Below are 11687 nucleotides of genomic sequence, written 5' to 3' on the forward strand. Positions count from 1 at the left end.
CGGCGGGCCTTTCCCCTCCCGCCCTCGGCACAGGTTGCTGGGTCGGGACAGCAAACGAAAGGGGATTTAGTAACAAACAACGGCGGCCATGTTGAGAGGAATTTCTGCAGCTAAACTTCTCCCTTCTCAGCCCAGGGATTTCTCTCCCTCTCTGGGGGGCTCCCTGGCCTGACTTCGTGTCCCCCTCTTTTCTCTCTCTCCTCCCCAACAGGATGACAGTGAAACTGGGAGAGAGCAGTGGGGAGGAAGGGGTGAAAAAGCTGGGCAAGAGAGCAGGAGGAGATGAGGAGTCCCTGGAAGAAGAAGGGGCAGGAGGAGGAGAGGCAGTTCCAGGCAGCAGCAGCACAAAGAAAGAGGAGAAGATTATTAACAACAACACTAACAGCAGCCCCCCACCAAACCCCAGCTTATCGCAGGCTCCGGCCTCCCTGCAGCCCTCCCACAGCCAGGACCAGCATCATTTTCTCAGGTCCAGCGTCAGACCTCAGAGCAAGAGGCTGAAGAAGGACTCCCAGGCATCCTCTTCAGTTGGCAGCAGCACTGCTGCGAAAGGCAAAGGTACTGTATTTTGGCACCCTTAAAACACGTGGGCAAGGAGGTAGTGGGGAGGCGGGGGAGTCACCTGTGGGTTTGGGGGTTGTCACTCCCCTCCTGTAGATGCCATCTTTTGTTTGGTTTTGGGGAAGGTGTTCTGGGGCCTGTTTCTCACAGTGGCTGAAATCTTCTTTGTGTCCCAAGGCTTCAGCTTCTCTGCTGCCCACTTTCCTCTTTGCACTTGCAGAAATCGGGGGTTTGGATGTGTGTGTGGAGAAGGAAGAAATCGCCATTACTGAAGCAAACCTTTAATTCCTGCATTTCATCTCTCTTGAGTTTTAGGAAATTCCTGTATTTTGATTAGGAAATCAGACGGTAGCTAGCTGTGTAATCAGGTGGCTGCACTCTGAATTCTCTTCTTGGATAACAACTATTCACTGTGTGCTAGTTAAAGAAGGGGGAAGAAACAACCCACAAGACACTGGTGTTTTCCCCCAATTTTGCGTATGACTATTTTATCCAAAGAACTATTGTGGAAACAGCTATGAAATATTGACATACTTGTTTCTAAGGTTTTGAGAGTGCTGCATGACTATTTCAGAACAGTTTAGGCATTTCCATGCAATTTGAGTTTTTATTAATATTGTTTTGAGTCCATCTGAAGGTATGTATGTACATAATTACATACACATGCTTTTTCACTTTAGCGTTGTAGATAGCTTTGAAAAAAACCCAAAATCCTATTTCTTACTTGAATAGCTAGAAGACATCAGGGATATTTGAATATTTGGTGCTATTGTGTGGGCTTAGCAGTTACTGGATGACACCTGGCACTGTAGTTGTACTTGAGACTAATTTTGGATACCTAGTGCAAAAGTATTCAAGTGTTATTTTCTGTTAATTTTCGAGAAAAACAATGCTCATAGATTTCTTCCAACATTTGAAATAAGAAAGTTTACTCGTCTGCTAAGACTCCACGTAGCATAAATGTGCCTTGGAGTTTACCTCGCTCTGTGGTCCATTACAATGGTGTTCACACACTTAATGGTAAACATTAAGAATTATGGTAGTTTTGTGTTACAGTGGTCAAGCAGTGCAAATTGAGATACTTAGTTATTGCCGTATTGTGAAAAAAAAAATCTTGAACTTAGTTGCTTGACAGTTAGTTTATATAATTGAGAAAAATATTTTTTAATATCACAGTAAGTCCTCTTTCATCTCTTCAACTTTTTTTTTTTATAAGTGGAAAGCTCCTGTGTGTGATGATGGAGGATAGAACAGAAAGGCCTGCATAATTTTTCTCCCAGTTGCATTAAACCAAATAAACAAACAGATGGAATACCTAGTAGTGTGTAGCTACAGATAACTATTTCAAGTGTTGTAAGTAGCATTAAATGCAAGGAGGTGTTTCTTTGGAAACATGTTGTTCATGATTGACAAGTCAAAACATACACATTTGAAATCATTCTGTTACTTTGAAAGTGTGTACACGTGTGAACAAAGTACATGTATCTGTGCACTTGTCTATTCATGTTTATGTATTTTATGTAAACATTTGTTTCCAATTTTAGAGCAGCAGAACAATTTCTAACTAGGTGCATCAACACGATTGAAAAGCAAACTGTTTATTTTGCAATTAAGATGCCAAAATAAACCTAATAAAATTATATGCAGAATGGAAAAATATTATTTCAGTAATTGGTCCCAGACAGTGCTTGTAAGCACTGTACCTGACTGTTTTCAGGTTCAAGGAAACTTCTGAAATCACTGGTGGCAACAATCAGTGGTAGAATTATGGTTATGCTTTCACTTTTTTGAACTGTAGGACCAGCCGCAGCTCTGCCTGGCTAGTTTTGACGTGACTGCATTAAAGTTGGTTTCTCTGGTGCAGTTGAGATTGTAACTGTCAAATCTTGGAGAAGAGAGCCATGGGGGGAACCCTTTATAATCTGAGATCTTCACATTCGGGGATGCATACTGAGAGGTTTTCCAGGCTCGTCTGAATTCTCCCTGATGGACTGTCTTGTGTTTAGAATTTATAGGTCTTTGCATTCCCGGTGAAATGTCTCACAGAGCTAGCTTCCGATAGGGAGCTAATGGAAGCGTGAAGATTAGTAATAAAGGTTGGACTTAAATCCTTCCACTTGCTGTCCCACTAATTTTCTCCTCCCCCTATAAGTATAAAAACAATAAAAAGCTCGAATGCCTGTGCTTTGGATCAGCTCTGAAAACTGGAAGCTTTTCCATTTTTCATGACATGGCCAAGGTGAGAGCTGCGAAGGTGATTTTCACATTGGCCAGCAGGAGTGTCTAGACCACACTTAGGCTTGGTCCAGTGAAACCAGAAACTTGTTTTTTTAATGGTATTTCAGTAATTCTGTGTAACCCTCAACATAAAGTGGTCCTGCTTTTAGAGTCTGTGTGTTCTAGAGTGAAAACTTTCAAAGTCCTTTTCAGCTCCATTTTAAGGACTGTAACCAAAAACCATTATTTCTTTCAGATTGTAGTTACTCAGCGGGCATTGGCTTGTCCTAATCATGTGTTTGAGTGTGTTAAAATAGTATTTTTTATCTGTCTGTTGCAGATCCTGGTTTACTTTTGACATCTGTGCTTTTAGGGTGCTTCATTGTAGAAGGCAAATTATTGATAAGCTAACATTTACCGTAAACTGTAGGGAGAGTTTGCCCACTCAGCAGCTGCTGACTTCTCAACTCTCCTAGGGTTCAGGGGAGATTGTTAATAATAATTCTCAAATTCTGCCTAGTAGAATGTGTAAGTGTATAGCTAATTTTCAGATCAACCTGACGTAATCTTTAATTGCATCCTGTCTCTTGCTTTTTGCGTACTGAGTTGCACTTTTGAGTTTAGGGCAAAAATGACAGAAAGTAGCATAGTGAGGTAAAATCGCAAACTGTTTCGCTTGAAAAAGCCAATCAGTTTTTAATTACTGAAAGGTTTATTAAATTTCCTGCACAAATATCTAAATCTCTGCTTTTTTTGGTTTTTTGAATGATTATCATCTTGTTTTCAGAGGGTGGTCGTCATGTTCTTGTGTTTTCAAGTTTGTAGTCTACACCTCAAATAATGCACGCCTTTTGAAGTACAAATGCGTGGAAGTAAGTCTTAAAGTAACTTGCATGAAATCAGAGGAGGAACTTGAATAGTGGGGGGTCAGGCAGTTTATTATGAGAGTTCAAAAGCAGGGGGGGTTTATTGAGGGAGAGGAAGCTGACAATATAAGGGTGCTGAAAAGGATGTATTTCTGTCAGTTTACTTCTCAAATACACCATATGGTTGCTGAGCAAAGGTTTTAAGGTGTGTTTTGGGGCTTTTTGCCATTAAGTGAGGGTGGTTAGAATATGCATGTGCATGTTGTGACCACACTGGTAAAAGCAAATGTGAGTACAGTGCCATCATGTGCTGTAGATTAGCTTGAACTGGAGTAGAGTGTTCCCATTTATAAGTTTTTACCCATTTTTTCTGACTGCAGAATGATATCAGGAGGAAATAGTAACAAAGTCTAATGGTGATGAGCTGAAACTTGATGTCTTTTATGGTCTAGATTTATTAATAAAATATGTAGAATGGCCCAAACAAGTATTTGGATTTGCTTTGCAGTAATAAGCATTTCTTTCTTTAAAAAATAATTACTCAGCTGAAAGTATTAATTGAACCATCTTTTGTCGTGGTGTAAAACTTGCTAGAAAGCAGTCCAGTTTGTTTAGCCCATCAAAGCTGCATGTCCCATAGCATGAGAGTTAAATGAACTGCTGTGTTCTCCTGTAGAGAGGATGTGTGTAACAAGATACCCGATGTATGTCCTTACCACAGAATTTTATTGTATCTTCCCAAATTTGTATGCTGTAGAATGTATTGTAACCTTCACTTGAAACATCATTCCTCTAGGACATGAACGACTGTTGAAAAACTACTGGCACTGTCCCTTGTTCTAATACTCTCCTTAATTCTGTCTGTCTTGTTTATACTTGGTACAACTTCATCCATCCTAACCTGACATGCTTTCATTCGTTCTTTGCCCTCCCACTTATCCCGGTCCTCTGTCGCTTCCTTTGAAAGTGACTTAACACCAGAACTCTGCAGTATCGCTTCCTGCACCACAAGAGGGGGATTTTTTCATGTGCCCTGTGCAGTAGGTACTGAACTTTGAAAGGTCCTTGTCTGTAGTGCTGCACAACCACATGGTTTAGATGGAACTTCATACTAGCCTTTATGGGTGTTTTCTAATGGCAGAGCAAGAGAATAATGGTCTACTGGTAAGCAAATTTGTAATAAACCATGTTTGTTTTTTTACTGCTGTGCTTAGTTAGCTGAGGTAGTGCTGCATTTGATAGTTTAAATACATGGTTTGCAGAAAAGCAAATTTTTAGTACAGTTTTGTTTGTAGGCTGCTGTTGATAATTGACACTGTATATGTTCAAACACATTCAGCTAAATCTGTTGTAGATAGTCTTGTAGATAGTAAGAGGTAGAAGAAGCTAGACTAGTCTGTATCCTTGTAGGACATTCACATGTTGAGCTTAAAATTTTGGATGTTAATTCATAACAAGAACGCTGTATGGCATAACCATGTGACATGGCATAAGCTGTCCTAGACTTAGCACGGACTACTAAGATGGTTATTTGCTGTGGATCGTACAAGGTAGAAACTTGGTTTCCTGATATAACATTAGTACTCAAACTGAAGTGTTGACTTGCATGAAATGTCTGTATCTCTCCCTCTCTCATCTGTGTTCTCTTCTCAGCTACAGTTCTTGGAGATGAAAGCAGATTGGATCCAGCCTGCAGCCTTGTTGGGCTGTTCTTCCGCAGGGCGAGTGGCTTCACTTAAATTCCCAAAAGGCACACTTTCTATGGGATCACCTAACTAATTTCTTCACTCAGGTGTATGATGTAGTATCTACCATTAGAAAGCTATGTGGCTAAACATAGGTCTCGTTTTCCAAGCGGTCAGAAAGCAAGTTTGGATGTTTGTCATCGATTACTTTTTCATTCAAATTGAGGAGTAAATGCTTGTTGAGGAATGCTCTGCCATGAGTATAGCAGATTGTATTTGAAGCTTTCTGGGACATGCAGATTGTAGTGTCTTACCCAGCTCTGTTGACAACAGATGTTGTGATGTACATTTTGTAAGACTGCTGAGCACTAACACAGGATTGTGAGAGTAAAATAGTCTGATATGGCCTCCCTAATGACAGTCTTTACTGATACCACTTTTGAAGGTGAACTTGTGTAGTTGAGCCTTGCTGTTGGCTCCTGTAGAACCTTCTGGCATGTTAAAAATTGGCATTCTCATCCTGTGCATGGAGGACTCAGGTTGGCATTCTCACGCTCCGCATTTGGCCTGTGTCATGCAAAAGAGTGTGAAAGTACCATCTCATTTATAAAGGTATTCCCTGCTAGTTGTTCCACCTACAGCTGACTGGTGACTCCTCAGGAAGGTGAGATTTTGTAAGCTAAGTGTGTAGAACACCAAGAAGAGAACCAGCCGGTGTGCTGAGATAGATGGGTGTAGTGCAGATTGTGAATTCCAGCTTCTGTGTATGTGGAATCTATAATAGAAAATATGAATCAGCTGGCGTGTAAGAGCTGCCAGTGGAAAATTGAAAAGCAAACGCTAAGATGCCGTGTAGAACCTGTAAGGAAGACCTTGTGGCTGTAGCCATAAGGTACCATTACTATCAGTGACTTGATTATTTGAGACATGCATTGTTGCATTTGGCATTTTCATATCAGATTTTTGAGTTGCAGTTTTTAAATACCTCTATATAATTTTTGCAAATGTCTGTGTTTTGCTTAGAACTACAAGGAAGACAGCCTGTAGTTTGGGAAGATGTTATGCCATTCACAGGTGAATGAAGTTCTAATGTTGGAGCGTATGGATAGGTAGAGAACATGGGATAAAAGGAATGAATGAGTTTCTCCGAAACACTGGTTTTCTGATTGGTGATTTTGTTGGGAGTTATAGTACAAATACCAAGAAACCTGGTATCTTTGCAAACTCTGTGTTGACAGTGCAACTGTGTGAAAATGCAGAGAATGTGTATAAAAGTTTGGGAAACTAGTTGGGACTGCTGCATTGTACAAACTGGATTTATAAGCAGATAAACTAAGGCAAGCCAATTTGTCATGAGATAAAAGACAAAACGTTACAAAATACCGTAAACAGAGAAATGGAAATGGTAACTAGTATTTTTTATGATGAGTAGTGTATGTTTAATGTTCAAAGGCTTCTGCTTTATGAAGTGCACTTCTGCATTGATAAGGGCAGTCAAATCTTAAATAATATTTCTTTGCAAAATTGAAGAGAATGTATTTTGGAAATGCAAGTTACTGAGAACAGTTACATTTTCATGGGAAAAGGTGAGTGCACTTTTTGGGAGGTCTCCCTGGTTTCTGGATTGACATTTTGATAATCTGTTACAGTGTCAAAGTAAGCATGATGTTTGGTTTGATTCCTGTTGTGAGTAACTCACAGGTTTGAGGTTAGTTAATAATGTGTTTGATTGAAATGGTTGTGAAAGACTAAGAGTTTCAGAGGTGATAAAAAAACCCAGGCATTTTCTGCTGAATTAAGGTGAGGGAATGGAATCTTGCTGCATCCTCTGTTGCTCTCGCCTTCCTGTCCCCTATGCGCATGAGCAGCAAATTCTCTTCGTTCCATCAGGCTTGATTCTCATTTTAGTATTTCTGATCTTTGTATTTTTTCCTGATCCATGCTCTTTGGGGTGCTGATAACTGACGGAGGTACAATCAAGATTACACTTCTGTGCCTTTTTCCAAAAGTCACAGTAGGATTTAGGGAGCCATCCTTGGGATATCTTGGATTATCCTAGATGGACTAGGTGTCAGGGATGGTGCTCTTCATACTGAGGATCAGATTCTTGAGAATGCTGATCTGTTGTCGTGTGATGATCTAAAGTAGACATCTTTCAGTCCTTTCATTACCACAGTTAGTTTGGAAGCAGTAGGATCAAGACTGAAGACAAGGATATGAAAGGAAGTATATTTTCTCATGGTCATTAGTTGGCTTGATTGGTCACTTTGGTCGGTATTGTTAAGAAGTTCCCTTCAACTACAAAGGGGAAACTGCAGAGCACACCAGTGTATAAGCATCAGAGTGTGTGTCGTCTTTTAGAGGTTGCTTTGGTATATTCCTGCTTATCTCTCTCATCTCTGGAAATACACAATTAAGCCATTGAAACCTTCCCTTGTTTTTTTGCTGTTTGAGATTTTTCTCTGTTTAAAAAAGGCCTTGTTATTTGGTTATTGTACTTCAGATAAGTAGCTTGAAAAAAAAACTGATACAGATGGGAGTGGTGAAGGAAGAAATTCTGAGCTCTTCCCATATCCCTATCCATGAATTCTCCTGTTGGTTTAATATTCACTCTGGTCCTGTATTTTTTTGCAGCAGCAGATAATGGAGGGACTGCATCTGGTGGCACATCAGGAATTCCTCCCAGCAATCCTTCTGGGAATTCCAAGTCAGCTGCAAGGAACCTGGGCTCCTCAGCTGGAGAGAAGGAGGAAGGAAAGAAGGTCAGACGGCAGTGGGAATCGTGGAGCACAGAGGACAAAAATACCTTCTTCGAGGGACTGTATGAGGTACATGTAGAAGAAGATAACAAGCTTAGATGGCTTCATTTAATGTTTGGATATTCCTAAAGGAGGTTCATTCACTTGAGAGTTGAAGGAGCAAAAGGCATACCTGCACATGAGCATTTGTTTGCCTAAGCATATATGACTGTGCAGTTGGGTATTATCCAGCTGTCAATCAAAAGCACATTTCGAAAGTGTCAAACTTTCTGGTTTGTTTTGAAATATGCGGGAAATAGTCCTGAGTTTGATGTATGATTGTTCATAAAAATTCAAATTACTTTTCAGGTATGGATCTGTTTCACATGAGAAATAAATAAATCAATGTCCCCATCTCAACTTTGAAAAGCAACACGCTTATACTCTCACATTAGTAAACAAGAACATATGTTCTATTCTAATGAGAATTTTATGTGCTGTGTTTAGCCTTTGACCATGAAAAGGTTTGAGCTAGTTCAGCACTAGGGCTGAAAGACAAAGTTAGATCATCTTATTTTTTATCTCGTATGATGTATACGATATGTTCCTGGTTGTCCAGGAGCAATTCTGTTATGAAAACACATAATGTAAAAACAGAAGAAGTAGTGGTGTGTTTTCTTTGCATGGGTGAATTTTTTCATAAATACTTGTTTTAGTGGTAGGTGTGATTCATGTGTATAGATTTTTTGAACAAATTAACACTTAAACACTGTTTTTTAACTCCTCTGACTTGCAGTAATATTCCTGGGGATCATGTAATTTTTAAGTGCCTCAATCGCTCAAAGAAAACATGTTATGTATTTGGGCATTGTTTTTTGGGTGTTTTTGGAATGCTGAGGAAAAAGTTCAAAAATTTGCTCTGAGGTGGATTTGGTACTCATGTTGCTTGATCCCCCACTTCCATTTATTTTTGTGTCACTACTTTTCAGAGGAGGCTTTCACATTTTGTATTTAAATCAGTTCCAACCTTTTTTGAATGCTAAGAAATTTTGTGATAGCAGGAATTCAGTGATAATGTATCTAAAATTAAATTTTCCTCTTTTGAACTCCAAGGATTTTTTAGGTATTAGCTACTTCTAAAGGGACACTTAAGTGTCACATTTTTTTTACCTAGAGAATAAACTTATGAATGACCTACAATCTACAAATGTGTTTTCTGTAAGAAGTGTTTCTTCTTTAGTGGAACACTTTTCCTTTATTAGTTGAAACTCGAATTTGTACTCCTGATAACCAGAGCATGAAACTTGCCGTAAATAAACGTGAGGCTGTTAAATATAATAGGCTTTTCATTCACCCTAGTCAGAAATGGAGGGAGAGGGGGAAAATGCAGAGGAAAGTCAAGAAAGCTAAGTGAGAGAGTCTGTATTTTCAGTTCTGCTACTTAGCACATTTGTGAGTAAAGTTGTGGGTGTGTTGTGGTTTAAGTTTGATTAGAGTTTTTATTTTGAAACAGTTAAAGAAATTGGAAAGTAATTTATTTGGCATCTATAATACATTTGATACAAAATAAAGGAAACCAGTGTCATTATTTTGCTGTTGAGTTATGATACCCAAAACTTTTGTTTAGGACCACTGAAATGTGATTTCCCAGAAAGAACCCCCAAGTCCCTCATGTTGTTTGAGTTGTCTTATGACAATATACAAGTTTGGTTTTGAGTATTTGGATTTGTTTTATTTATTCCTCAGCATGGGAAGGACTTTGAAGCTATCCAGAACAACATTGCTCTTAAATACAAGAAGAAAGGCAAACCAGCAAGCATGGTGAAGAATAAGGAGCAGGTCCGCCATTTCTACTACCGCACCTGGCACAAGATCTCAAAGTACATTGACTTTGATAATGGTTAGTATGCAATGAAATGAGCTTAGTGTAGAGCTCACACTCTGGTGAGAGTTGATGTCCTGCCTTTTAGTGCCATCATGGATGCAGGAATGGTGGCACTAAGAAAATAATACTGAATAGGATGTCTGTGATCATGTCTTATTTTTATTAGCATGGCCATACTGAGGTTCGTGTTTTATGGTGGTTGAATTTTTTTGGTCTTCACACGGTTTCTTAATATCAGCAAAAGTTTGGGTAGTAATTCATCTATGTGATTTGTGGACAGAGCCTCTCAAGTTGAAAATAACTTATTAACGAGAAATGGGCATGACTATAAAAAAGGCTGTAGGAATGGAAAGATAAATACAGACTCTTTATGAAATTGTTTTGACTATTCCTCGGATGAGGTTATCTAAAGGAGGACTTACACATCTAAACCACCTGTCATAAGGTGTATTTCTGAGTTCCATTTTCAAAATAAGACAGCATCCTAAGACAAAATAAGCCGTTTGAAAAAAAACAAATGTTACAGCAAACACAGTTCGGAAGAACTTTTTAAAAAATGTCGTGGAGGAACTTCATCTGTTCTCTGGATAATGTCAAGTTTTGTATCTATACCTGTAAGGCCTGAAATCTCATTGGCTGAAGGAATTTAAGAACTAGTGCAGTAATTTGATTAGATGGAGTATTGGTAGAAATATGTGTGCCTGGATTTTAATATTACATGAATCTGCAAGTCAAAGAGAACGGAACTCTTGATGAATAGACAAGAATAAATACTTGCATCTGATTTGTGAACTATAAGCATGTCTTTTTTTCCCCTTGCTGTCATATTTAGATCTCCTAGCAGTAATAATGTCCACATCGGTGTGTAGATAAGAAAGAAGAAAAAATTGTGTGCAATTCTTCACATAAAAACTTATAATCTAGAATTTGCATAAAATCCCTAAGGTTCATTTGTGTGCGTAGAAGACATTCTCTGTTTTCTGGAAAAATCAAACCTACTTCTTAGTTTTCATAGAAGAAAGAGTTCTGTATGCATTTTCTTGGGGGCATCTGGACATCTAGTTTACAAATTGTAAACAGTTAGGTGATACAAGGGTTAGCTTTATATAAAAATGTTGCATTTCCCAGATATTTAAGTCACCAAGAGGAAATTGGTGAACCTGTCTAGTTAGAGTGCTTATTGAAAGAGATCTTAGTCTTGCCTTCAATGAAGTGTTGTCTTGTAGTTGAAAATAGCAATCATCACAATTTCAGTGTTGCAATGAGTATCTGCATCTCAGGTACACCTTTTCTGCTTTTCAGTGTTTTCTCAAGGACTGAAAAAATCCTCCCTGGAGCTTTATGGCTTAATCTGCTATGGGGAATTAAGGAAGAAGATTGGGGGATGTGAGTATGAATTAATTTTTTTTTTTTTTAGGGTAGGATCAGAAGTGTCTACCCTTAAAGTTGGCAGTATTTGAGTACAGTTTCTCTTTTGAGTTATTCAGAATTTCTGTTCATTGTATTCTATCACAGCAATCTGTGTTACCAGTTTTTCGTTAAATATATTCTTAATTTTCAAATAGCTGCTTACTCTGTTGCATTAGTCCCCCTTTTGATCAGATTTCTTTAGCTTTTGCTGTCTGTGGAATGCAGTACCTGTAATACCCACAGGTGAATCAAAGCATCACAGAATGGTTTGAGTTGGAAGGGACCTTAAAGACCCTCTAGTTCCAACCCCCCTGCCATGGGCAGG

At 38.9% G+C, this 11687-nt stretch overlaps 1 protein-coding gene across 1 annotated transcript; it reads left to right on the top strand.

Annotated features, from left to right (window-relative positions):
* Positions 1–212: 212 nt before the first annotated feature.
* On the top strand, positions 213–11342 carry LOC104512539 (protein cramped-like; the record flags this gene model as incomplete). Its single annotated transcript, XM_010155565.1, has 4 exons — positions 213–558; positions 7964–8157; positions 9814–9967; positions 11255–11342. Coding segments are annotated over exons 1-4 (782 nt in total), but the record flags the coding sequence as incomplete, so codon positions are not given.
* Between the last annotated feature and the right edge of the window lie 345 nt (positions 11343–11687).

This window comes from Eurypyga helias, unplaced genomic scaffold (genome assembly GCF_000690775.1).
Source record: "Eurypyga helias isolate BGI_N326 unplaced genomic scaffold, ASM69077v1 scaffold46190, whole genome shotgun sequence".
In the NCBI taxonomy this organism is placed as follows: Eukaryota; Metazoa; Chordata; class Aves; order Eurypygiformes; family Eurypygidae; genus Eurypyga; species Eurypyga helias.